The sequence below is a fragment of the Argiope bruennichi genome, chromosome 4, assembly GCF_947563725.1.
Source record: "Argiope bruennichi chromosome 4, qqArgBrue1.1, whole genome shotgun sequence".
NCBI classification, from domain to species: domain Eukaryota; kingdom Metazoa; phylum Arthropoda; class Arachnida; order Araneae; family Araneidae; genus Argiope; species Argiope bruennichi.
The window spans coordinates 17,489,985-17,517,967 of NC_079154.1; the positions used below are offsets into that span (position 1 = coordinate 17,489,985).

The following is a 27,983-nucleotide window of genomic DNA, read 5'->3' on the forward strand; positions in this document are numbered from 1 at the left end:
TCATTTATTTTGATTCATTAAATAAATTAAAAGCTGTGGAGCTAGTCTCCTCCACACTTACTGTCATATTCCCCAATAAATGTGCTATCCCTCTTCCACGCATAAAATTGTGAACATTGGGGGAAAAAACCCATAAATATCTTTTTTGCCATTGTCGAACAATAACATTGATACTTGCTGTGCATCTATAAATTTTATTGAACCACGTGGTATTTAGATATTTTTGACGATTAATTTTTGGCTTGCAATTGATACATAAATTGCATATACAATCTAGAAAATCAACTATGTATTTTGAACCAAAATCTAATATACAGTTACAATTCTAGTCAGAAAATCACATTCCTAAATGGTTGCGTTTTTTGAGTGTTTCCCTTTGCATGCCTGAAAATGTACAGATTGACAAACGGCCAATTCTTTGATGGCCCTATTTTAGATGCTAAAACTGTGTACCAAATTTTATTGGTCTAGCTCTTAGCGTTTTATAGTTATCTAGTTTTCTGTTCTCGAATAGCAAGTCAGAATAGCTATATTACTTATTCTGGATGTAATATTTAATAGAAATCTAATATTTCTATCGAATATTACATTCGATATGTATCAAAATTCTAATGAAATTTCTTTTGAAAATGTCATTCAATACTGGACAGAAATTTAGAAATGTGGAATTAAGTTTATAGATCAAATTTCATACATCTAGTTATCGTGTTAAAAGATATGCGGATATAATTCCAAAAATATATTTTTCGCACTCATGGCAGTCTAAAACGTGGATATTCGCAAAAATTTCGAGTTCAAATATTTTGATGAATACAATACTTTCTCTTTTTATATTTTGTATAAGTTCGAATATTTTGATGAATACGATATTTTCTCTTCGTATATTTCGTATACGAAAAAGTAAAACAATTCATCAGTCAATAAAATATGCCATGATTCATTGGCTAAAAATATTATAGTAATTAATAATATAAAATTAATTCGGGACAGTATCCAATGTAATTTTGTTTCTGAATAGTAATCAATGAAATACCTTTTAATAAACTATGCAATATATAGTTAAACTAAAGCTATAGCCAAATTACATAAACAATACAATAACATAATAATCTATATAAAATCTATAGAACTATAATCGAATAAAATAATACATTACAGGATAATACATTTTTTATCATTTTGATGAGAAAATATTAGAAATTAAAATTTTAGTATTTTTTTTATAGGCGGATAATTAGTTCAGCTAAGGGAATATATCTTAATAAAGAATTAACTGTTATTTTTCCAACGGTCTACGTAATGTCAAGTCTTTGTGAGATGATGAGGGCAACAAACACACACGGTATTCCAGAGAGAGAGAGAGAGAAGAAAAAAAACTACTAGCCTTTGTGGACCAAAACTGCTGACCTATGTAGGTATATATAATTTCCACATACTCCCCCCGGTTCGTGGGTTAAATAGATCCTCAAAAATACAATTTTCCTATCAGGATTTAATCACAAACCTGTCGTTTACTTTGATGAAGAAGGATAGATAAATATGACTTATTTTCTTAAAATTAAATTTGCATTTACATTATATATTATAAAAAAATATCAAAATAATGCAGCATGAAAAATATAATCTCTATTAAACAAATTGATGACATTTATTTTATGAAAAAAACACAGAATCGCAATAAGAATCACAGAACGTGTGAAAACAGAAAATCGTGCTTGTCTAGAATCTAAAAAAAGAACGTAACTTCTGTTTGAAGTCATGTTAGCATCGTATTTTAGAATTAAATAACTTAACAACCAATAAAGATATGATTAATTAATTGACAGCCAAAAATTAACTTTGAGTTGATCATCGTTGTGTACTTTAGTAATTTATAATGATTAAAGAAAAGATTCCCATATTGAAACGAATGTATTTCATCTGAATTGAAAAAATCGTGTCAAATAAAAAAATAGTAAATAAAATTGCCTGAATATTTCATTGCAAATGAATTAAAAAATACAAAAGTTTAATTTCGAAAGTAATACTCTTTAAACTGAAAAACAAACCCCGAAGAGTAAAATAAATAGTTACAAATCTTTATAAGAAATCTTTAAAATGGGAATAATTTATCATAGCTATACATGTTTTATTTTCTCTGATTTAGATAATGGATAGGAAAATCTTTTAGACATCTAAATCGATGCAACTCTGTGAACCTTTGTTTCGAATAATCAAATATGCAAGTTGGTACTTTTCCAACGAAAACATCTGGGTGTGTTGCCCGTTCCACTTCTGCCTAAACATTACACAAAATGAAATATTTGTTTATTTATGACTCGAACATCGAAACTTCAAAACGAAAAGTCCGACGGCTAAGGAAATACACAGAAAATCGTAAAATATTTTTCTCCGAAGTAACACTGGAATATGTGGGCGTCTGTACATAAAATATTTTTTTATCATACTTTTTACTCTTTGAATGCACTTTTTTGAGAGGAAAAGTCGAAAGTTCTGCAAACGTGAACATATATGTCTAAAAAGGTAGTTTAGTCGGAAAGTAGTTGCTAGCAAGAGTGGTGATTTCTATTTTTCGACAAGATTTCTCAATCTCTGAAAATCTAATTTGGATCTTGTAATTGTTCCAAATGACTCTTTGATGCTCGAAGTCACTTTCGGATTACTTTTATTTTGTTACTTTTCTTTTCTTTTCAGTTTTTTTTCTAGCAACATGCAGTACTAAAATTATACCACTACGCTACGCTCACAAAACCTTGTACACGCTGCCAAGAATGACTTTATTTACTTTTGTTTTTTTGGCGACGTATTGAGTAGAAGTATCTGGCATCGGTTCAATTGTAATTGGATTTTACGAGCTTGCAATCTGGCATCGACGATCGCCTGGAATCACCATTAATGCGAGCTTTCTATTTATTTGTTTTATTTTGACTGCTCAGATGTAAAATATCTCATAAAAAGACAACTTGAACTCCAAGTGAATAGGGGGGGAAAAAGAAAAAAAGAAAGGAAAGCAAAAAATTGGAAAATCTTTAAATTGAAATAGGTGCAAAAAATATGGCTCAGGTGGAGTTATTCTAGAAAGTTAATTGCCGAATAAAGTGTTCTAGAAAAAAAGATAATTGCCGAGACAGAATTCTGATTAACAGGACAACTTCCCTCAACCACTCTTTTTTTTTTTTTTTTTTTTTGCCTTTTCTATTTCATTTTTGCAAAGAAATTAATTTTTCTTTTTATGTATATCTAATTAGTAGCATCTTTACATGTCTGTTAATATCTGTGCGCATCACTAAAATTTGTTGCGCACAGCTAAAAAAAAATTTTCAAACAGTTTTTTCATATTTGAGTACACACATATAAAAAAAAACACGATTTTCTTTTTTTGAATATGAAAATGTAGAACAAAAAAACTTTTATCAATACTCTAGTCAAAATGAAAATACGTTAAAACTGGCTGTAACTCGAATAAAAAAAATTGCAGACGATTTTAACATATTTTAATGCTAATTATTATTGAAGATTCATATAGCGTTTTTCAATGGGTTAAAAAACTTAAAAAATTTAAACTAATTAGAAATATTTGATTATCAATAGTTAACTGTTTATACAGATCAGTTTCCTGAATTTCTGCCTACATAAAATGATAATGTGGAGAAAAAAAATTCCAAAGCACAGGTAATGGAATCAATTCATGGGATGACAGTTATGTAACAAATATGATTACGCATGACATGTAGCATCTAATTGTATATTATCTAAAACTGCGTTGCAATGAATGTCCTTTACACCTTCTTATATGCACAAGCACTATGGGAAAAAAATGATACAAAGTAATGAAATTATAAAAAAAAGAAAGAAAAAGAAACACTGGGAGTGGTCTCTCCAAAACTTTCTCGCATACTCTCTAATAAATTTGTCATGCCAGAGGAAACCTTACATGGCACTGGCGATAGCGTACAATAGTTATGGAATTGTAATTTTTGGCTTGAATTTAGCATTTTTACTGAATCTATCGTGTGATACTTGGCGAATTATTTGGCGATTCATCTCTGGCATGTGTTAACAATATTCAAAAAACGAATTTGGAATTAGACACGTTTGGCCTCAACCGATTGAAACAAAAATTTGGAACAAAACGGCACTTTTAGTCACAAAATCACATATAAAATTTAATATATTTAAGTTATTGCATTTTGGGGTTATCGTATTTACATACTTCTTGAAGTACAGTTCGACATATAGTCAACTCCTTTTCGAATTTGACCCAAAATTTGATCAGTGTCTACACTAAAAATGTTAAATATGTGCACATAATCTTATCTATCTAGCTCTCTTCGTTATGTAGTTATTGTTGTTAACTTATTATCGAACTGCTGGACATCCACTGAACAGATTTTATTCAAAATTTGATAGAAATCTGCAAATTTGTTGTAAAACCCGGATACCAAATTTCAATCGTCTAGCACCAATAATGTTTGAGTTAACATTGTCACAGAAACACGGACGGTCATTTTCCAAAAATGTGTTTTATAAACTCAGGAAGGTCTAAAACGTTGAGATTCGTCAAAATCTCGAGTTCGAATTGTTTGACGATTACTATACGTTCTGTGTACTACGTATACAAGAAATTTAAAAAAAAAAAAAAAAAAAAAAAAAAAAAACGCCTTTGAGATTCTGGTGAATTTCTACGTTTCTAATTTTTATTCAATTCGAGTTTTTTTTTTTTTTTTTTTCTTTCTTTCCTCTTTTCTGGAATTATATGTCTGTAAACACTATCACTTAACTACCGGGAGTGACTCACCCGAAATTTTCGCACATACTCCTTAATAAAAAAGATATCCTCTCCCTTTGTTCTCACAGAAATGGGAAATTTAAATGGTCTACGCCAAGAGTACTCCGATTTTCATTTTTAAAGTCCGATACACAAGCACTTAGTGGGTTTTTTTGTAGATAAATTATAATGTTTATAGATATTCTAATATATTGTTACAGATTATATAATGATGAAAACCTAATATTATCTTTGACATATTTTTTTGACAGCTTGAAACCAAATTTGGACACAAAACTAAAATTTTAATTTAAAAATTCACACGAATTTCGTTTATATAAATTGCGTTCTTTTTTTTAACTTTCGCGTTTTCATACATGCACTTGTATAGACAATCAACGCGTGGACATTTGTGATTCAATATTTGACACGGGTCTATTTTTAAAACACTAAAACTGTATACCGAAATTCATGCATCTTACTGTTTGCGTTTTTACCAGTATTGTGTTCACTTGCACTGGGATAGACATACAAACTTCCTGAGAATGGATTTGCACTGGGATAGACAAACAAACTTCCTGAGAATGGATTTGCACTGGGATAGACAAACAAACTTCCTGAGAATGGATTTGCACTGGGATAGACAAACAAACTTCCTGAGAATGGATTTGCACTGGGATAGACATACAAATAGACATACTGAGAATGGATTTTTAAAAAAAATATTTGACAAAAATCTGCAAATTAAGATCAGGTATCGAATTTAATCAGTTTAGCTCACAGCATTTTTGAGTTGTCGCTTTCATAAATAATTCTAATTTTTTTTCTTTTTGATACAGGGAGTTTTGAAACGAGGAGATACATGAAAATCTGACTGTCGAAGGCTTTGACGATAATAATATTTTTTATTTGTACACTTCATATGTAAGAAAATAACAATGAAGTGGGAAAGAAGAATTAAACTTCATATATAGTTTTGTCACCAGAATTGCAGGTATATCTTTGCAAAATGGTTGATATTTCTCGATTCTTGTACATGTGAACAATTATTATAACCAGGGGGAGGGGTTTCCCCAAAACTTTCTCGTATACCCCCTAATAAAGGTGTTATCCCATATAACGCCTTGCATAACATAGGCGTACAATAGTTAAGAAATATTGACCTTTGGCGTGAATGTTGCATTTTAACTGAATCTATCGTGTCCTCCTTGGCGAGTTATTTGGCGATTAATCTCTAGCATGTGGTTAATAGTATCCGAAAATCGAATTTGTGTTTTAGATGCGTTTTCCCCAACCGATTGAAACAAAAATTTGGCACGGAACTATAATTGTAGTTATAAAATGCCACACCAAATTTGATATACTTAAATCACTGCATCTCTGAATTATCACGTTTAATGTGTAACATGTTTCTGAAAGTACAGACCGACAGAAGGTCAATCCTTCGTGGGATTTGATTCAAAATTTGAAAGGTATCTACACTACAAATGTTAATTCTATGTACCGAATTTTATCTATCTAGCTCTGTTTTGTAGTTACTGTATTAAATTGTATTCGAACAGCAGGACTTCCTCTAAGTGAATTTTGCTCAAAATTTTGATAGAAATTCGCAAATTTGGAGTAAAGACTATATACCAAATTTCATCCATCTAGATCAAGGCGTTTTTGAGTTTATTTGTCACAGACAGACAGCAGATATTTAAAAATGTGTTTTTCGAAAAACTCGCGGAGGTCTGAAACGGAAAGATTCCTCAAAATTTCGAGTTCGACTTTTTTACGATTACTGTACTTTCTCTATACTACGTAGATCATAACATATAATCCTATCATAACATATAATAAATCCGACAATCAGAAAATAGGTTTCCATTCCATGATGTAAATTTCTCACCGTCACAATGCTTGTAACTTCAAAGCACTTTCTAGCATATAGGATAAACGCAGAAAATGCAATATTCGCCAAAAATAAATAGATGCCGACATTTTGGTAAAAATTCAGGATGAATACCCAAAGTAAGAAAGAAACATTTTTGAGGTCATGCCAGAGTATGTGTCGAAAAAGAAAAACTCATAAAACTTTGACGGATAAAATTTGACGTGTGGGATAAAACCGTGGATTTTTATCGCATGTTGGAAGAATTTCATCATTAGTTAAGATACCTTTCTAAAACATATTCGAATTTTTCACTATGTTATGATAGTACACATACACACACACACACACAAAAAAAAAATACTTTTATCATTTTTTTCACTATTACATTGTCTGCTTTATCAAAATATATAATTCAGAATGATCGGTAAAGTAATTTTAAACCTTGTAAATTGAAAATGGCATTTCGTATAGCCAGGAAAGGAATGTGTACTTATATTAAAGCGACTATACTAAATTCATTGAGACAGGATTTAGCACCCTGCAGCAAAATAAGGAAATTACGAAAAAATAGCTAAAAAAACGAATATAGGTAAAAAGATCAGTTAGAAAAATAAACGCTATATCTTAATAAAAACACAGAAAAAGATTCATGGAGTTATTTATAAAATTGGCGGATATATTTGCGATAAAAATTATTAATAATATGCGACTCGAAAAAAAAAAATTTGTCTTTAAAGATTCCCTCAATAACCTCAAATCCCCTCCACTTTCTTCAAGGCGTTTCCAGAACTTTTTATTTATTATATTGGTTTATTTTCCTCGTTGCTTAAATTTCACTTCGCCATTGCTTAATTTGTAAAAATTGTATAATAGTATCGGAGAATGCAATTTCCAATTTGAAACTTATTATTGAAATGCTTACATATTTCTCAAGCCGTGGTCAAAGCCACCTTCATTAAAAGTTCCGTCGAGAGAAAAGTTATGAAAAATATAAAAATATTTGTCGAGTTTGTAGATGAGTGTACTTTAAAGGGAATAAAAAGAGTAATGCTTGGAAATTTTCATTTCAAATTAGCTCTCTCGCTATAGAATATAGATTTAAATAAAGCAATTATTGCCTCATCATAACGAAATACTATATATATATATTGTTACGAATCTGTGATGTGGCTTCCCAGCATAGTTGGTTCCATAGGAGATCCCAGAGCTTGGAGACAAACTTGGCGACGAATTTGGCGACTTTGACGCCAAAATAGATTATACCCGAAACATCGAGAATTTTCCCGATCCGTCCATTAGGAACGGAGATACGACTCGAACGTTCCTGATTGGTTGAGATGCTTCTAGCCCCGCCTCCTGAGACCTATAAAAGGGGGGCAGCCGCAGCTGCCAGAGTAGTCGTAGTCGCAAGCGACAGAGAGGAGAGTAGTCGGAATCGACAGAGTAGTCGGAAGCGACAGAGTAGTCGTAGTCGGTATCGACGGTGAAGAGTGGTCGGAATCGACGGTGCAGTCGTAGTCGGAATCGATGGTGAAGAACTGGTCTTCCAGGGATTAGCAGAGTAGCGACGGAGTCAAGCTAGTGCTGAACTAAGCTGTGCGCTACTGTCTGCAGTAGAGTTTTGTTGTATGCTGCACATCTCGGCTGAAGATAATCGTCATCTATGCTGTATATAGTTGTCGTCCTTGTGCTGTCCTGTGTGTCTTCGTATGAATAAACATCGTTGTTTTATTTCCTACTGCCGCCTACTGATTGAGCGTTCTCCACACCCTATAACTCCCACTATCCAAACGAACCCCGGAAATTTCGTAACAATATATATATATATATATATATATATATATATATATATATATATTGTTACCACCCCTTAGAAGTTCAAGGATCATAAGTTCTTGCTCATTCCCTTCTTACTTTCTCGTATAAAAAATAGCATTGTAATCGTCAAAAAAAAAATAAATAAATAAATAAATAAATAAAAAAAATATCGAACTGGAGATTTTAACAAATTTTCACGTTTCAAGCTTTCTCGAGTCAGGAAAAGACATTTTTTGGAATTATGTCCATCCGTCTGTCTGTCTGCCTGTGAAAAAGATAACTCAAAAATGTTTTGAGCTTGACCGATCAAATTTTATATATAGTCTACTCCAAATTATTAGATTTGTATCAAATTTTGAGCAAAATCCATTCACAGGAAGTTTGTCCAACTAATGCAAGTAAACATAATAAAAGATATGTTAATTAAACAAAATTTGATACACAGTTATAAATATAAAAAGTAGGTCTGTCCCAATTTTGAATCGATTCCGTCAACAGAGAGGTGAATAAAATTTGATGCACATATTTAACATCTGAAGTGTATATTCATATTAAATTTGGGATCAATACTGTTAAGACGTTGACCATCTGTCAGTCTGTACATTCACAAGCATGTAACGCTATAATACTGTTACGAACCTGTGATGCTACTTCCCAGCATAGTTGGTTCCATAGGAGGTCCCAGAGCTTGGCGACTTGGCGCCAAAATAGATTATACCCGAAACATCGAGAATTTTCCCGACCCGTCCAGTAGGAACGGAGATACGCCTCGAACGTTCCTGATTGGTCGAGAGGCTTCTAGCTCCGCCTCCTAAGACCTATAAAAGGAAGCACCTGCAGCTGCCGGGTCATCGTGAATTGAGTCGTGGACCAGTGGAGTCGAAGAGTAGTCGGAAGCGACGGTGAAAAACTCGTCTTCCAGGGACTAGCGGAGCAGCGACGGAGTAGAGCTGCTGTGTATACTGTTGTATGCTGCACGTCTCGGATGAAGATAATCGTCTTCTGTGCTGTCCTGTGTGTCTTCGTGTAAATAAACGTCGCTGTTTTATTTTCTACTACCCCCTGCTGATTGAGTGTTTTCCACACCATATAACTCCCACTATCCAAACGAATCCCGGAAATTTCGTAACAATACAAAAAGGCAATGTCTAATATATGAATTAGGTATTTGGTTTTGCAACTAACTACACGTGTAGTCAGTCATACGTCGAATTTTGGTTTTGATCTCCTTTTTTTTTTTTTTGGTTTGTTTGTTTGTTTTAACCATTTCCCAGCGATTCATTGTCAAAAAGAAAGAAAAAAAAAGCGCTAAAGGTCGCATTCTATTAGGTTCTTTCATGACTATTGTTCGTCACTAACATGCGGTTTATAACATATAAATTCATTTATTAAAGAGTATGCGAGAAAGTTTCGGGAATAGTAGTCCCGAAACTTTCTCGCATATCCTCCAATAAAGGTCTTGTATCCTTCCCTGCATAAAATTATGGATCTTGCTTAACGCCATGAATGCTTTCTATAATACTGACGATCAAAAATATGGAATATAGACATTTCAATATTTTTTGATGGTCAAATTAGTTTTGAACGTGACTCCAACATGTTTATTGAATTTATCGTAAGTATATGCATTCTGGAAGTCTTCCCCCCCCCGACTGATTGAAATCAAAATTAGATACGGAACTGAAACGGCAGCCACAAAATCTTATACCAAGTATCTTACATTTAAATTGCCGAGCTTTAGAGTTTCCGTGATTGTATGCTAATGAAATTACACTCCCATATATATGTGTGCGTGTGTGAATTTTTAAATGCGTTTTAATATTCCTCTTTTTTTCAAAGTGTATAAAAATCCCAAGAATAACTGCCAATTTATCATCATGAAAAACAAATTTCCATACCTTCAGAGCTTTTTAGAATGAATTTATTAAAGATAAAAAATCAAGAATATGTGGAAACTTAATAAGTAGACAAAATCGTATTTGATTACTGTTCATTTTCGGGATCTGAAACCCTTACCTTTTTTGCGCATGAGTTAGGATTACATTTTGTCAAAAAAAAGCCGAGAAACAAGATGAAAGGAAATGTTTACATTTAGCAATAGGGTGAATTCAGATGATTTGCTGAATTCGAAGGCGTAATAACAGCTCATCTTTTTGCGTACCATCCTTTAATGAAGTGCCAGTGTCGAAAAATGCTAATGTCGGGATGATGAAACAAACAGTACAAATTAAAAAGGGAGTTCTTTACTTAAGAATATACGAGCAGACAAAGAGAATATATTCCCGAATTTCACACCATTTAAATTATTTAACTGAGACAGTACAATAAAAAGTCCCATCTTTCTTTGTATCGCAAAAGTCTTTAATCGAAAAGTTCAATAATGTATACATAAATTATGGTTAAAATTTATATTATTGCTGGCAATGCAAAAGGCTGCAGTGAAATTAAATTTGTTTGGAATTAAATTAAATTAATTAAATTTGAAACTGAAATTAAATTTGTTTGCAGTCCATTGGTTGGTATAGATGTGAAATCACCAATGTTGTAATGGAATATTGCATTAGCATCCACTTGAGATTTGTAGGAGAGTAAATTTCAACAAGATTTAATTTTTGAGATATAACTTTTCTGAATGTGAATATAATAAAGTATAAAAGATCTACATGAATCTCTAAGTTGAATGTAGTTCATTTAAAGTTTGAAAAAAAAAACATCCCTCTGAAAAAAAAAAAAAAAAAAAAACTGGTCTTAGACCCATTTTAACCTATAAACTTAAACAAAATTCTAAAGAGGGGGAAAAAAACTGATGTCTTTAATCAACTTGCAATTAAAAAAATACCCATTTGATTAGTTTTAATTGATAAGTTTGAAGATTAAAATGCATTGCTGATTAATTTACATAGTCCAATTCTGAAATTGAACAATATTTGTAATCTCTCTCTCTATATATATACATATATATATATATAAGAACTAGTTCAAATCAAAACTGAAAAAATCTATGGATCAATATGGATTAATTCTGGTTTTATGATATAAAGGAATAATTTTACAATCTGGAATCATGAACAAGTATCACAGAAACCCAAGTTAGAAATCCACACTCTGATCATCCATAACTAACTACAGTATGACTTCCACTAGATTGCATATTTGACAATCATCAGGTACACTACAGAGGAAATCTTTGACAGAATTTGATTCCTTACCTATTAATTATTACCTAAAAATTCATCCTATTAATTATAGCAATGTATTATATGATAATCTTCTCATAAATGTGAAATAGAATTAAATAATTGTAAATAAAAGAGGTTTAATAAATTAAACAATCCATAATTAAAAATCTTGCTATATATTAGAAGAAAAGTTTCATGTTTAAAATTCAACATATTTACAGTAAATGGGAGAAATTTGATACTAAAATGAATAATTTTTAAATTCTTAATAATTGAACTCCAAAAAAGATTAGTTTTTGACAATTTTTCTTAGCAATAAATTTCATTTTAAATAAAAAAAAAATTAAAAAAAAGGAGGTGGGGTAGATTTTCTTTAGACAGAACCAGTATTGAAGTTCTTTTTCTTTCTTTCTTTTTTAATGAACTTAAAACACAATATTTCTGCCAGTATTTTACAAATTTTTGCTAAAACATTAATCTGATTTCATTTTTTATGTAAATAAAGGACACTGTCTGGTGAAAAAGATCCAAATAAATGTTACAGAATTTTTTTATTAATATTTACATCATAGTAACAGAATAATATGATACTATCATATTCCTTTCAGAATGAAATGATGAAATGAATGATCAATATTTTCTTTAATTTGTGATTTTAATTAGGTTTTGGCCTTCCACCTGGTCTCCCATGTGGTGCACCCCTTGGCTGGCCACCGCCACGACCACCTCTATTTCCAAAGGTACCTTCAAAGCAATAATATATATTAGAAAAAAGAATGAATATAACTGCTCAAAGGAAAATAAGATATAAAATGAAATTTTGCAAAGCATAGTATATTAAAATGCAATGTTATGCAGTATATTGATTTTTCCCCCCTACAATGCAATGTTTATGACCTTAGAAATGACATGGAAGTAAAAATCAGGAGACCAATAAAAAAGAAAAAGAAAAAAAATGAAAAATATAGCAAAGCAAAAAATTTAAGGGAGGAATTAACAAAAAATTTATGTAACTGGTCATGACTATTCGAAAAAAACTTTTTAATGAAAATGTCTTTTTATTTTTATTCAATCTTTATATGAAATCAGAATTTCTTCCCCCTATTGTTTAATAGTACTAATAAATAAGATTTCACAGGTCTTGTAAAACAACAAATCTCACTATCAATTTTCCTACAAACTTTTACTAAAATAATATATGCAATGGAAAGACTTACTGGGTAAAGAGGGAAGATGAAAACAGAAACAAAGGAGACAAATCCTTCAAGGAGTTGAAAATGAGATGTATTCTAGTTCCTTTTTCTTTGTTTAAATCCCCACATTAACTCTTAAACATATTGTTACAAACCAGTAATATTGCTTCCCAGCACGAATAGTTTCATTGTAAGAAAGACCATTTTACGATCAGCTCTGTTGAATGCTGATCGGGTGCCGCGTCATTGATCTTAAGAGTTTGGTGACAAAATAGATATTGCTGAAAACTTTGAGAATTTTAATGATCTAGCCCATAGGAACGGAGATACTCCTGAATGGTCCAGAACCTTCTCAGCTCGCCTCCCGGGAACTATAAAAGGCAGGTATTCCCAAATTGCAAGGAATCGGTATCGTAGTCGGAGTTGGAGTCGAAGCCACGTAACGAGCAAGCGAGAGGATAACGAAGCAGCGGAAGAATAGTCCAGCGTTGTGTGGAGCTTAAGCAAATGCCGAACTGAGCTGTGTTCTGAGTCTTGACATTTATTGTAGAAGCAGCATTGGGTCCTGTGAGGAGTAGCCAGTCGTGCAGTAGTAAGTCGGCAGCTGGATACAGCTAAAGCGAAAAGACAGTGAAGAATTACAGCCGCTTGGAGAGACCGTAGAGTGAAGCTACGAAGATTCCTTCTTCTGCTGAATTCTGTCTGACCGCTTTGTGTGCTGTGGCTGTTATTACTATCGATTACGACTTGTGGGCTACTGTTTGTTGTAGTGTGCTGTCCTGTGTTCGTCTCGGCTGTGTATTAGTGTATTCGTGTTAAATAAACGTCGTTGTTTTCTTCTACTGAGGTCTGCTGATTGTTTTCACACCATACACCCACTACAAGTGAACCCGGTGATTTTACGGTCTCAGTAGTAGCGGAATCCGTAACAATATAACTGCAAGAAATTTTGAGTTTTTTTTTTTTTTTTTTTTAAATTCTTCGATTCTCTCATTTATCCCTCCCAATAAAGGTTTTAAAACTCAATAAAAATAAATTTGTATGGGGGGGGATAGTATTAAATAACTCATTTTTCTTCATTGTTTATTCCATAATTTGGAATATATAAGCTATCAGAAAATATTTTTAAAATATAAAATGTATGTATTTTTAACAGCAAGAGTAATACAACAATTTTTAAATGCCCAGCAAGCCAATATCAATTTAGTACAAATATAAGCAAAAAAAAAAAAAAGCAACCAATGTTGGCAATGTGAATTTGGAAACAAATAGCATGTTTTCCACTAGTTCATTAATATACCTATCAGTATATTATCTTCCTTTTAATAAATTATATATTCAGCACAATTATAAAAACAGCGTTTTTTTTTTTTTTTTTTTTTTGTATGAACAAAATTTCAAAAAACAATGACATAGCTTATCTAGGTTCATGTGGTCAAGTAATATAAATATTTCAAATACTTTAGATACCCTAAATAGAAAAATATTGCAGACAATTTGGAAAAATTTAGATTAAATCCAAACACTATTTTACTGCTCTTTAAAAAACCTGCTTCATACATTCTTAAACGAACATATTAAAACAAATTTAGGTGGTGAAATCAAAATTCTAAAGACACAAAACTTTTCAAAAATTTTATATGCATCATACTTTTATGTTTATAAAGTTATGTAGTAAGCACTAAAATTAATTTAGTATAAAAAGAAAAAGAAAAAAAAAAAAAAAAAAAAAAAAGAAGAAGAAGATGGAACAAATCATTTTAATGGATTTTTTTAATCAAAAATTCAGAAATCTAAATATGGCAATTTAATCACTTGTAAAATTCCAAAGAATGAACTATAAGTGATAACTGCCTTTTTTCAAGCAGAAATGAAGCAATACTCAAATGGAATACAAATAAAATTTTGGTTTACCTGAATAATTCTATTTTCTAAATTCATCTGAAACCAAATCCCTAATGCTTCTCTATCAACTGGAATTTCTTTATCATGCAATTAGCATTAATCATTGTTTAATTTTTAAAAAATTGCATTCTTTCCCCCCTTCATTGCATGTTTCTTAAGAACAACAACTCTTTTAACTAATATAAAAATAAGTCTTAACAATTGATATAAGCATTCATTCAATGGGAATATATTTAACTGCAATGGATTTTATTCTTATTTATTCAGTAAAGATTATCTCTAAACGGAGCTCCATTGTGGTTAAAATAATATGCCCTCTTAAGTGAGACTATAAATTCTCAGTATTAAATAGAAATTGTTATGCAAAAAAAAATATTTTATTTTGCAAAAATGTTTACAAAAAAAAAAAAAAAAAAAAAAAAAGGGAGAGATTTTTGCAGGAAAGGTAAGTAATCCCAAACAAAACATCTAAAAGCATGCAGTTTCAAATGCAACATGTGACTACTGGAAATATTCTTCTTACAGTGAAGTAAAAATTCATTAAGTATGCTGATTTTCCAGTCTAAAGTTACTTTTTTTCTTCTTTCTTTTTAATGAGCAAAACATTTTTAAGTGATGATGTAGTCATTGACGCTTGTATAAGAATCTGGAACCTGTTTACACCAAACCATATAACATGCCATTACTGCTTGGAATGACATTTTAGAAAATTTCATAACCCATACCAGCTTTCATTAACTGAAGTGAGGATCTACTGGGTATTCTTGATTTAAGTATTAGAAGAAAGTTATTACCTTAGCATACATTTGCCATTTCATAGCATCTTATTCTTTTTTCAGTTTGACACTGTAATGCAATTCTGTCAATTATCACACTTTGCAATGGAAAATCTCATACTAATGCATCAAAATAACTCATTAGTTGCATATCTAAAGTCCCATTAAAATTTAAGACTTTTTCATTCACTGTAGAGGATAACAAGAAAAAAAAAATATTAACATGCTTTCCTTCTAATATTATAAATAATGGTTATTAAATTATGCACTAGTTGCTATAATGAAAAATACTTTTTAGACCTTTTGTTTCGTTAGATAATGAAAACAGTGGAATTGCAAAATAACAAAAAAAAAAAAAAAAAAGATAGGAATTTCCATGTCTATCACACATTTTCACCTGAATCCAATTATCTTCTTGAAATTCACCAAACCACAAATTTAGTTTGTCAGAGAATATCTGTCTTGCTCATTACTCAAAATTCAGATGCATTTCGGGAGAAAAAAAATCATGTATATTTATTTGAGAGGCAACCATTTTTATAAAAAATTACAAAAAATTTCCCATGCTGTATTGTCTCAAAATTAGTTACTGCATTATAAATCTATCATACAAAATACGAAGAGATCAGTTTTTTACTTTCCAATCATTAAATCTAAATAATAGATTAAATAAATTACCTGTTAAATCTATAAAATGGTAACTGATCAACATCTGCATCATTATATTCATGTAGGATTCATAACTTGTTTATTGAGAATCACATGTTTTAACCTTTATGAACAATAAAGACCTAATTACAAACTATCTAGATAGTAAAGTTTAAACAAGTTCTGCATTCTATCATTACAATAACCATTGAAAAATTGAGATTTGAGAATGTGAACACTATTAAATCTTGGCTATACATGGACAACCAATCAAGCTTTTAAGTAATTTATTCAGAAATCTAGGAATTAAACTTAAGAAGAAAAAAACACATTGGATTGCTTTATTATATATAAAAAATAAAATAGCTTACCTCTTCCACCTCCTCTACCTCTTTGTCCCATTCCTCCTCTTTTCATATCACCTCTCCCTCTTCCTTTAGAGAGAGTCTCTTCTTTAACCATATCAATGACTTCATCAGGTATTCTCATATATTTGATTGTACTTCCTCTAACATAGCATTCTGGCATTCTCCAAAATTTATCACCATCCTTAAGAACAAATAGATAATCAGATAGAAATAGATAATGATTTAAATGCCCTTGATTATAGTCATAAAAAATGTATATTATAATAGAATAACTTTAGGATGTCAAGAAAATTATGATTGATAAACAGAATTAAAGAAATGTTTAAATGCCTTTATTAATGTACCAGACAGAATTTGGTAAACTTCAATTACTTTCAATTTTTAGTCGTGTTTTATAATTGTATATATCATAGAATCTTGAGAGGTGCTTTTATTTATTTATTTATTTGCTTTGCAGAGTACTGCTGCTCATGTGGGAGCAATTTCATTAAATTAAGTAATTGAATAATTGATAATTAAATCAAAAAACATTAAAATTATGTATTATTATCAAGACACACAAATGTTTAAATTTCCAAAATTCAAACACATTAGATTTTATACATTACTAATAACTGTCATAGTTAAGAAAACTGAAGTAAAATTTCAAAGTCGAAAAAAAAAATTTTCTTTAACTAATTTTAAAAAGTAAAACAAAAACAAATAAACCCTAAATATTTTATTTTGCCTAAAATATTTTGTAATATTTTTCTTATTTGAACAAGCATTAAATCTATCAACTTATAATGAAAATAAAGCTTTACTTTTAATAACTCTTTATTTAATGCTCTTACTTTTAATGCTCACTTTACTTTTAATAAAATTTTAATTCCATTAATACATAATTTATTCTATTAAAATAAAATGCATTTGTCCATTTAATTTTAAATGAAAGCTACATTTTAATTATAAAAAAATTTCATATAAAAGTTAAACTCCATTTTAAACTATTTTTTTTAATAAAGTCTCAAGTAATTTAAACATGCATCATAAAAATATTCAAACATAAAAGAAAATTAAGAGAAATTACCCAATTGATTGAAATAATTAAAAAAAAAACACGATTTTTAAAAAAACTAAAAGAAGTTTAATGAAAAAGAAAATGCACTGATAGAAATAAAAAAAGCTTCAAGTTTCTGTATAAGGTAGGAATAAATATAACCCGTAATTTAAAAAAATTCAAATTGCATGAACATGAGGGCAATAAAAAAAAGCTTTATTTAGTGTAATGGCAGGTATTCATAGAAGAAGAAGGGAAAAAAAATGCCCTTTTAATTTCTGATTATAATTTTTGTTACTCTTTTTAAAAGAATTTTTTTCGACAAACTTTAAAAAAATTATGTACAAAACTGATTGCATTAAAAAAATAGTATACTGCATTATTTTCTAATATAATTGCAACTTCAACAATGATACTCCCGTTCCCCCTTTCAACAATAAGAGGAAAAAAAAAGCTCAAAAAACTGCAGAACCATGAAAAATTTCTTGGTAGCATCTAATGCTATGCAAACATACTGTAAACAAAGATTGCAGAGAACTATACAAACCTTAAGTTCTCATAAAGTTCACTGTACATGGTAATTGTAAAAAAAAAAATTGATGAAACCACATTTGACAGGATTTTCCCAGTTCACATTTTAGTTACAACTTATCTAGTGTGCAAATTTATTGCAACAGTCTGCTAACTTCATCCATCAATACCTAATGAGCAGCTGCAGATAACATCATTAGAATGATAATATCCTGCCTATTTTATGCATATAGGCAAAAAATAGGTAATGCAAATGAAATAAATAATTGCAAAATAGGAAAAAGGAATTAACTTCCTAAATTGCTTTCATAAAAAAAGTTCCTCTTTTAGTAAGTAATTTAAATCATTTAGTCACAAGACATGAGTTGTAATCAAAACATTTCTTTAAATTTTTACAGCAGCTTTACAGAATTTTAAAATTATTTTCTTAAAAATCATTATCAGAATAATACTTACTCGTGATGTGCAGATTACTTCTCGAAGATTAATATTCATCCAGTTATCACAATTTACTAAATGACCATTATATGTCTCACCATTTTTCAACTCTACAAGCTACAAAGGAATAAAACATACAATATAGCAAAGAATGCATGCTTTAAAAAATCTAAATAAATAAAAAAAATTATCAAAAATTTTAAAAAATCAATATAAATGAAACGAAAAAAAAAAAAACTGAAAAGAATAAAAGAATTATAAATGGAAACTAATTTATCTTTAAAAAATGTGAATAATTAAAGTAAAATGGAAAAATCAGTCACAAAGACTGAAAATTGAAAACACATACACACACACACAAAAAAAAATGCATTTTCAGTTCTGCAATGAAAGCAAAGGGAAAAAAAGTGAGACGTAAAAAAAATATGATAAAAATATAAAAATATTTAAATGACAATAACATTATAATCAGTTCAGTAACAACAACTTATCCATAAAAAGACATCAAGATTTTTATCTCAAGAAATATAAATATTTATAAAAAAATAAAAAAAATCTCTATTAGCTGGAAAGGAAAAACAGATTCCTTTAGGTTAATATTTCCTAATTCTTTTCAATCCTTACACAACATTATATAAAAAAAAATAATAAAAAATCTGAGCAACAGTTTATTTTATGCAAACAAGGTGTGAACACAGATCGATTCAAAAAATTGGGTGGCTATTATAAAAATGAGTATGAAAAGAAGCATTTTCTTTAGATTGCTAAATATCAAAAAATCTGAATCAAATTTTAAAAAAGAATCTACTATTCAAGAAATAAATGCATGCCAGATTTCAGGCATCTAATCTTAACAGTTAAAAGGATTTTTACTTATGCATATATTGCCACGAAGAAAATATATTATAAGAAAGCAACAAAATATGGTTTATTTTAAAAGGTGAAATAAAGACTAAATAAACATGCTTATATTCTTGCTTCCAAGGAAAAAAAATTATAATAAAAAACATTCCAAAGTACTAAAGCATACACAACTTCTCTAAGGATTATCAATTTTACATTATGCTACCAACATTTTTCCCTTTTATTTTTATTTAATTAGGTTTTATCAATTGATTAAATTTTAGTCCATTAGCATTTAAACATTTTTAAAGTTAGGAAAGGAAGTATACATAATAGTTTCATTTATTTAATAACTGCTGGCAATATAGGTCATACAAAAAAAAAGTTTAAGTATTAAAAATCATTTTTCAGTACTAAACATCTAACAACTGCGGTTATAATATATATATATATATATATATATATATATATATATATATATATTTGTTTTAACAAGGCATTAATTTGCTGATTTAATTTACCTATCTGAAAATTTCAAATCCCCATTTCTCCTCTCTTTGAGCTAGATGACCCAATAATAAAATCAAGATTTTTATTATCCTTACAACATATCTATGGCTGATTAAAATCCAATCAAAATTACCCTAGTTATCTTATTAACAATATATTATGGACAAAATGTTATACACATAGATAAAATTTTTGAATTGAGGAGGATTTTGATTTCTGGTTACCATAATTGGTAAAGATCTATAGAAAATTTCTCAAAGTTATATCATGAGAACCATTCCAATAGTTAGTCTTCATATAAGGAATTTACCCCAATTGTTTATTATTTTTCAAACAAAAGAATGGAAACTAGATGTAATAAAAATTAAATTAATGAACAATTATTCAAAACAAAATCATGTATCAAAGTGTATTTTAACAAATTTAATTGTTGGAGTTATGTTAGTGTTCATTGTTATAAATAAATCTGGCTATTTAACAATTTTCTAACTGAATAAATTCAGAAGCTCAAAAAAAAATCTTAATTGGTAACAGCACTTTCTGAAATGAAATCTAAAAAAATTTTTTAAAAATCAGAAGATAGCAGATTGAAAAAACTCTTCACAATTATTTCACTTACTAATGAATTTTAATGCTTCATGCATATTGTTACAAATCTGTAATTTTGCTAATTGGCTCGAATAGTGTCATCCTGGGAAAAACCGTTAAAACCTTTGTAAGATCCGTCCTGTGCGTGGTGAGCTTGGCGATCATTTGGCGACTTGGAGATGAATTTGGCGAGTTTGGCGACTAAATGGATAATACCGGAAAGTTCGAGAAGTTTCATAATCCATCCAGTAATAACCGAGATACACCCAGGTACGCCCTGATTGGTCTGAAGATTCTAGCCCCGCCTCCCAGAACTATAAAAGACGGGCACTCTGAAGCTGCAGTGAAGAATTTGTGTGGATCGTCAGAAGAAGTTGTGTGTGAGAGTCGGAGTCGCCGACAAGTAAAAGATTTTAGAGGATTAGACAGCAAGCAAACTGCTGAATGCGCTGCATTATTACGATTGATTGGCGATATTTTGTAAGAGAAAAAATTTTGTAACAATATTGTTCAATGAAAATCTTAGTGTTGGCCTCTTTCCTTTTCATGCTTTATTTTTATTATAAATCATAAAGATAAGGACTTGTACAAGATTTAACTACAAACACACATATATTATAATATTTAGCTAGCAATACTTTCTATAAACTAGGAGACTTAAAATAAATAATATTTATAATTCAACTTAATCACAGAAAAAAAAATATTATATTTTTAGGGAAAAAATATTTTACACTTTCTGAACTTTTATATTTATAAAAGTTTAATAGAAAATAAATTTTCATGAAAAAAAACAAGAATAAAAGAAAATTTAGAATTATACATAATAATTTGATTTTGGTTATTATAGAAAAATAAACTAATAACAGTAAAATAAATTACAATAATATATTAGAAAAAAGTAAAAATCTTTTTTCTGCTTGGTTTCAATCAACAAGTTGTGAATCACTGCATATTTTCTATAAATTATTATTGGCATAACAAATTTAAAAGAAAAAATGAAATGCTAGTATTAAATATGATTATATTGAGGAGATAATTTAAAATTGATTGTACATATTGTTTACATGGATTTCTAAAATAGATGCAGTGTGATTTAGATCATCCTAAACACTTATCAATATTTATTTGCAAAGTGATAAAATATGTTATATATAAATGTAATAGGATCTAATAATTATTTCTCATATAACGTTTTGCGTATAATTTACCACAAAATACTGAAATCAAACTATAAAAAATCAAGATATTAATGCTAGATTTTATTATTATCTATTTCAAAGCATCTAATCGCACTAAGGGGGGGAGCACTAGAAGCACCTCATAATCAGATATATACTAAGATCCCTATTTTATTAATATTCCTGGTCAATTTATCTCATGATAAACATATCACCTTTTGATTAAATCCATTCAATATTTTCTCACTTTTAATTGCAACTAAATACATTTACATGCTTATCATATCTTCTAACATATTTATCAAATTTATCCAACATATCAGATTTAATCCATATTATTTCAAATAGAATTAGTAGTAAAGAAAACAAATCAATTGCAAGGAGATAGTCAAAAAATATAAAGTTCCTTAAAGCATCATTATATGATTACATTGGAGTACCAATATTTTAAACATTATATATTCTTTTATTACAGATCAATTAGCACCTTTCAAATTTAATAAAAGACTGCAACCACAAAAAAGAAATTTGAAATTATGATCAAAAATCATATTCTATATATTGTTCCCCCAATTAATTCTTATTTCATATTTGTTTACAAATGAGAGTAAATAAAAAATTCTCAATAAAAAGCTCTTCAAAATAATACAGGAGAAATTATGCTATAACAATCCTTACAAGTTTGGACAATATCAATTATATAATTCTTATAATTTAATTTATTTTCCCTTTTTTTTGTTTTTGATGATATTTAAATATTAATTTAATTTCAAAATAATAAGCTTTTGGTTAATAATACAGCACTTTGGGATTATCCCATCGACTTGTCAAAGCTCGCAAAAATGCGTCAATCCTTTCGGTATGTTTTTGCCATCTTTTGGCGACAATATCGAGTTTGGCAAAAATGGTTGATGGGATAATCCCAAAGTACCAATAATACTTGGAATTTAAGGGTTCTCTTCATATCTAGATATTGCTACTCTTGTAAACACTACAGATATAATTACATTATAAAATTTGGCATGATAGATAAAAAAAGTAATAAAAAATAAACAGAGAAGAGAATTTAAAGCAAATCAGAAAATTAGCCCTGAATTTTGCATTATTTTTGAAATGGAATATACTTGCAGTTTAGCTGAAGTTATAACAATATCTAAGTTTTAAACTCATTAATTTTAAATATGACAGTTATTCATCTCCTAAAATTTAGTTCAATATTTTCTCTATTTTAATTTTTCTTTCATATTCTTTCTTTACCTTAGTAAAACATTTCAGTAAAGGCATTCAAATATTAAAAGAATTTATTTTAAATTAATAAAAAACAATCACATCTATTCTAATTATAATGATAAATAATAGTATAATATGATTTAAATTATCCACTGGTTTGTCAATATATTTCCGACTCAGTTTTATCAAATGATCATAATCGTATTGCAATAATCTGGAATGCACTATAATCTAAATTTTTCTTAAATCTACAAAATGGACTTTCAAAACTGATAACAAAATAGGTTATTGCATTGTTTTTTGTATTTTACAAATTATTGTAAAAGTTTCTCAAGATATATATATATTTCCAACTTTGATGACAGTATTAAAGTAAACTTTTTAAAATCAAATAACAAAATGAAAACAAAGCAGCAACACTAAGCAACTAAATTTATACACTATTTTTTCATATCTAATATATTTGATCAGATAAATACTCTAACTACAAGTATATTAAATAATGACCATAAATATTACAAGAAATTTAAAACAACCGTTTTACTATTAAGAACTATTTCTTTCTTTATAATGTTCAAACTTATTTTTAAGGTATAAAAATATATGATTAATATGTGAGCACTGAAAGCGAAATAAATAAATCAGTAACTTTTTCCAAGTACAATAAGGAGAATTTTAAAACTTATATGCCCATTTTTACCTAATAAAATCAATACATTACCACTACAAAATATTGCCAATAAAATTGAAAAAAAAAAAACATTTAAAAAATTAATGATCTTAAAGAAACACTGAATAAAACGATTTTTGGAATCAGGGAAACTTAACGAAAACTCACCATAGGATGGTTTTGCGCCGTCCGTAATAATGATAATGGAAGCTATAATAATAAAAAAATATATATACATTAAACATATATAAATACACAGCCTGTTTTTTTTTTAAAAAAAATTAGTGAATTCTGATGATTTGATTATTTTACTATATATTATGTATGACAACACTTACCATAGTTAACAAATAGATACAATTAGAAAATAATGACTATAAAAGGCGTTGTATACTTAATTAAATTCTTCCAAATGCTATGAATAAATATTCTTTTAATTTCACACTTCACTCAGGTATAAAATTCAAAACAACAGAAACTCAAACCAAATTGTTTTGATGAACAGTTACAGTGAAAATCTATTTAGAATTTTTCTCTCTAATTAGTTAACAGTTTCTTGTCATTCAGAAACAAATGAGAAGACATTAAATTTATTTAAGCAATATAAAATATTAATTTATTTTAATATTAAAAATTTTCTTAAATAAACGAAATTTATTCATGCTTAATTTCTTAGAAGTAAGCGTACTCACATCAAAATGTAATGTTTATTTATAAAAAATGATATTTTTCTTTTAGTCCTTTGTTCTTTCTGACAAAAATATATTATATTAAAATTTTTTATGAAATATTATAAATTTTTTTCCACCAAAATTTAGCATATTAGTAAAATTGGGATAGTGTCGCACAAGAGTCTTTAAAGAACTGAACACTTTCAAACGAAAAGTCTCATTATTCCTAAAAATAAGCCAAAGTTCAAATAGTTCAGAGTCATGAATATTAAAATGAAACTAAAGAATAGTCAATAGTTGGCATGGTATTATTTAAGATTGAAGACTTTTGATTCTTGAAATTTCCTTTGTGAAACTATTGTCGCACTTGAATTTTTCCCAATGAGCTGTCCATTAAAATTTGAAGATTAGAGATTCTCCAACGCATTGCTGGAAAATGAGATTTATGCTAACATAGTTGTATAAATAAATAGAAAAGTATAATTTCTAACCATACTTCTATTAAATAATAATATCTATTGTATTTGCAGTCCAAAGAAATGCATTCAAATTAACATTTTTGATATTGATCCGGTCCAACCAGAAATGCAAATTCTATACAGGTGAGCCAGTTTTTGTTTTGAAAGAAGGATGCAAGATGTAAAACATGTTATCACCAAAGATGTCGTCGCTTTACATCCTGCACTCTTCGTCTGAAATGGAAACTAGCCCATCCGTACAGAACTGCTCGGCTGATTGGGCCGTATTAGTAGTGAAATTCAGTATTAGTTCATTCTCTCATCCTGTAGATTGTGCGATATCTCCGTGATGTCGATCGTAATTTTGAATGCCGCAAACATCATATAGATGTCGTGTGCTAATAGGGTTTTTAAGGGGAATTCTTAATTATATTATTGAGCAATTTTATAATTATGTTTTTAATTAAAACGCTAATAAAGATTTAATACATTAATTCGTTAATCATAGTTTCATTTATGATATTTATAAACATCTAGTAATAATAAAATTAAAGAATTAAATTTAATTAAATACTCCTTTCGCTTTTAGCACAATGTTATTTTTCGAGACAATACTACAAAATATATTGAACACTGATGGATACCGATTGTTCTATCAGCATTAATATATTGTGCAAGTATATTTAGAATTAGTATATGCTTAAAAATATTCAAGAGCGTCCTAAATTTTAAAAACAATTAATAACATAAAATTTTGAAAGAAAGTATTAGTTTTATTTTTTATTAATCAATTAATATTATTATTTTGAGGGTTTTTTTTTTTTTTTACTTAAAAAAAATGTACTTGAACATTTTTCTCAAAGAAGCTGAATATTGGTACTAAAGTAGAACAGTATATATAATAGAACAATTTAAAGAAATAGAATAATATAACAGCTTGTAAAATTCTAATAAACAGCACTGAAAAGTAATCTATTTACTCTATTGAAACAATGAAGAAATAAGATTTTTATTACATTATTCAATATTATATGATAAAATTCCCAATATTGTTCAAAGAAGGCTCGAAATGTTACAAATATTTCCAAAATTAAATCTAATTGCATTTCAGCAACAAGATTTTTAAAAAACTTTCACTTTCGTATACAAATTTTTTAAACAAAACTTGCTAATTTTCGTTTACATCTTGTCTGTTATAGTTACCTGCAATATTCGAACTCGGAACCTTTGGCGAAAAGCTTCTGTATATTAACTACTAGATATTATTATCAAACTTTAAATAAAACCATGTTGTTTTTAATAAATTACAGTTAGATCTATTCTTAGGATTTGCAATTTTTTAAAATTAACTTTATTATTACATTTAATATATATGGTTGATAACTTCCCGTTTAATGGACTTCAGATTGTTGAGTTTAATCAAAAAAAGTTCTAATATATATTTTAGATTATTAGATTATATTGCAATCTTATATTATATAAACAATAATTATTCCTATAGATATTCTTGCTTTCATTTTTCAGTTCATTTCAGAAGCTGTAAAATATGTGGCAAATAATAGCTTAAAAAGTTGGAAAAGTAATAGAAATTAAAGATGTGTAGAATAAATAAATGAATATTTCGAATGATGTCCTGTGCTTTGCTTTTTACGTTTGTAACACACATATATATTGTATATGTGTATCTATATAATGAAATATTTCGTAATAAAAAATGTATAAGTTGCTGTTAAAGCATGGAAGAAACTTGATTGATGTATATGGCACCAGAACTTTCATCAAATGAATCTAAATGTAATTGCGCCATTCTAATTCTATTATGTGGTTTCAATTATTTAGGATCTACATCTAAAATCTATTTCTAGCTTTCAATGAATCGAAGATATCATAAAACACAGCATAACATTTATTGACGAACACGAACACAAAGATATATTGTTCTACGTTACATCTCTAATTAGACACTACAAATTCTGAATCGCAAAGTATAAAAAAGAAGCGTATCAAAGTTCAACAGAAACTGCGCATTCGTCGGTTTCATTTGGTCTACAGCTGGAATAGGGGAAAGCAGTCTCTAAGACGGAACAAAACTACTTTTAGCAATGAAGGAGATGCAAGGCGGTTTTTTATATGCTCATAAAATAAAGAGGCAAGTCATTTCATGCCTAATCATGAATAAAAAGTAATGTTTAGATTAGTTATATTAACGTTCCGTTGTAAGGCAACGCTAGGGCTATATGGGACGGACCTCGTCATTTTGAACCGCGGTCAGATGACGAGAACGACACCTGAGCTGGTATCACCCTCTCCATATCACACCAGCGGGAGGGCGGTTGGTCCTGACGGATTTAATGTGCAACAGATCCCCTTAAACGACGGTTCTTAGGTGGAATCGGGTCTCGAACCTGAATTTCTATTTCTCACGAGCCGAGACCTTACCACCATGCCACGCAGCCAGAGTAATAAGTAATGATAAGAATAGTTTATATTGTTAAAAAAATGCGGGAATAAAACGCAATAAAGAATAAATATTTTTGTCCTGAAATGCAACTGTTATCAGAAGACATTAAGTAAAATAATAATAATAATAATAATTCTACATTTTACCATTACTAATTATTGTAAAAGAAATACAGGTGCAAATGGACTGAAAATCCGCAATTAATTGCAGCTTGAAGAAGTGTAGTCAAAACTCACGATGGTTTCGAAAACTCGAAAAGATTACTTGGTTTTCAGTAACTTGGCTGTATCTTATTAGCGCCAAATGACCAATTCTGAGAAGTCTCAACAGTGAAAAGTCATACATATTTTTTACAATAAAGACACAAACGGAATACCAATGAGTAAGACAAATGATATTAATCAACAAATTTTTGTTGTGGCAAAGGAATCCCACTCTGAGAAATATATTTCATCCGAATAGTTAGATTTCAAAAATCAACATCAATTATGCTTCCATTTTGTTTATAACGACCAAGACATTTCATGAACTACCAGAATGGTACAAAAGAAAAAAAAATTAAGAATTAAAAAATATATTATTAAAGAAGTAAAATGATTTGAAATAGAATAGTAAATATCTTCAAAACTGAATATAAAAATACTGTTTTATTATTCTGTCAACAGTCAAAATTTCGTCTGTCTCATTACTTGGAGAGCTACAAAAAAATTTTTTTAAAGGAAAAACTAGGAACACTTTAAGGAAGTGGAACAAAAAATTATTTTTCAATTTTAGTCAAAGAAAATAGGAGTGGTTTTATTCCTTAAAAAAAATGTATAATTTGTATATGTTT

The 27,983-nt window shown here is 28.9% G+C and overlaps 1 protein-coding gene across 1 annotated transcript; it reads right to left on the reverse strand.

The window, feature by feature from the left end:
- Positions 1–12,175: 12,175 nt before the first annotated feature.
- Positions 12,176–24,050, reverse strand: LOC129966063 (U6 snRNA-associated Sm-like protein LSm4). The gene is made up of 5 exons (XM_056080426.1): positions 23,900–24,050; positions 23,730–23,771; positions 18,558–18,656; positions 16,535–16,712; positions 12,176–12,385 (listed from the first exon to the last, which is right to left on the reverse strand). Exons 1-5 carry the CDS (start codon positions 23,900–23,902, stop codon positions 12,297–12,299), a joined length of 411 nt encoding a protein of 136 aa, XP_055936401.1. The 5' UTR covers positions 23,903–24,050; the 3' UTR covers positions 12,176–12,296.
- Positions 24,051–27,983: the final 3,933 nt, after the last annotated feature.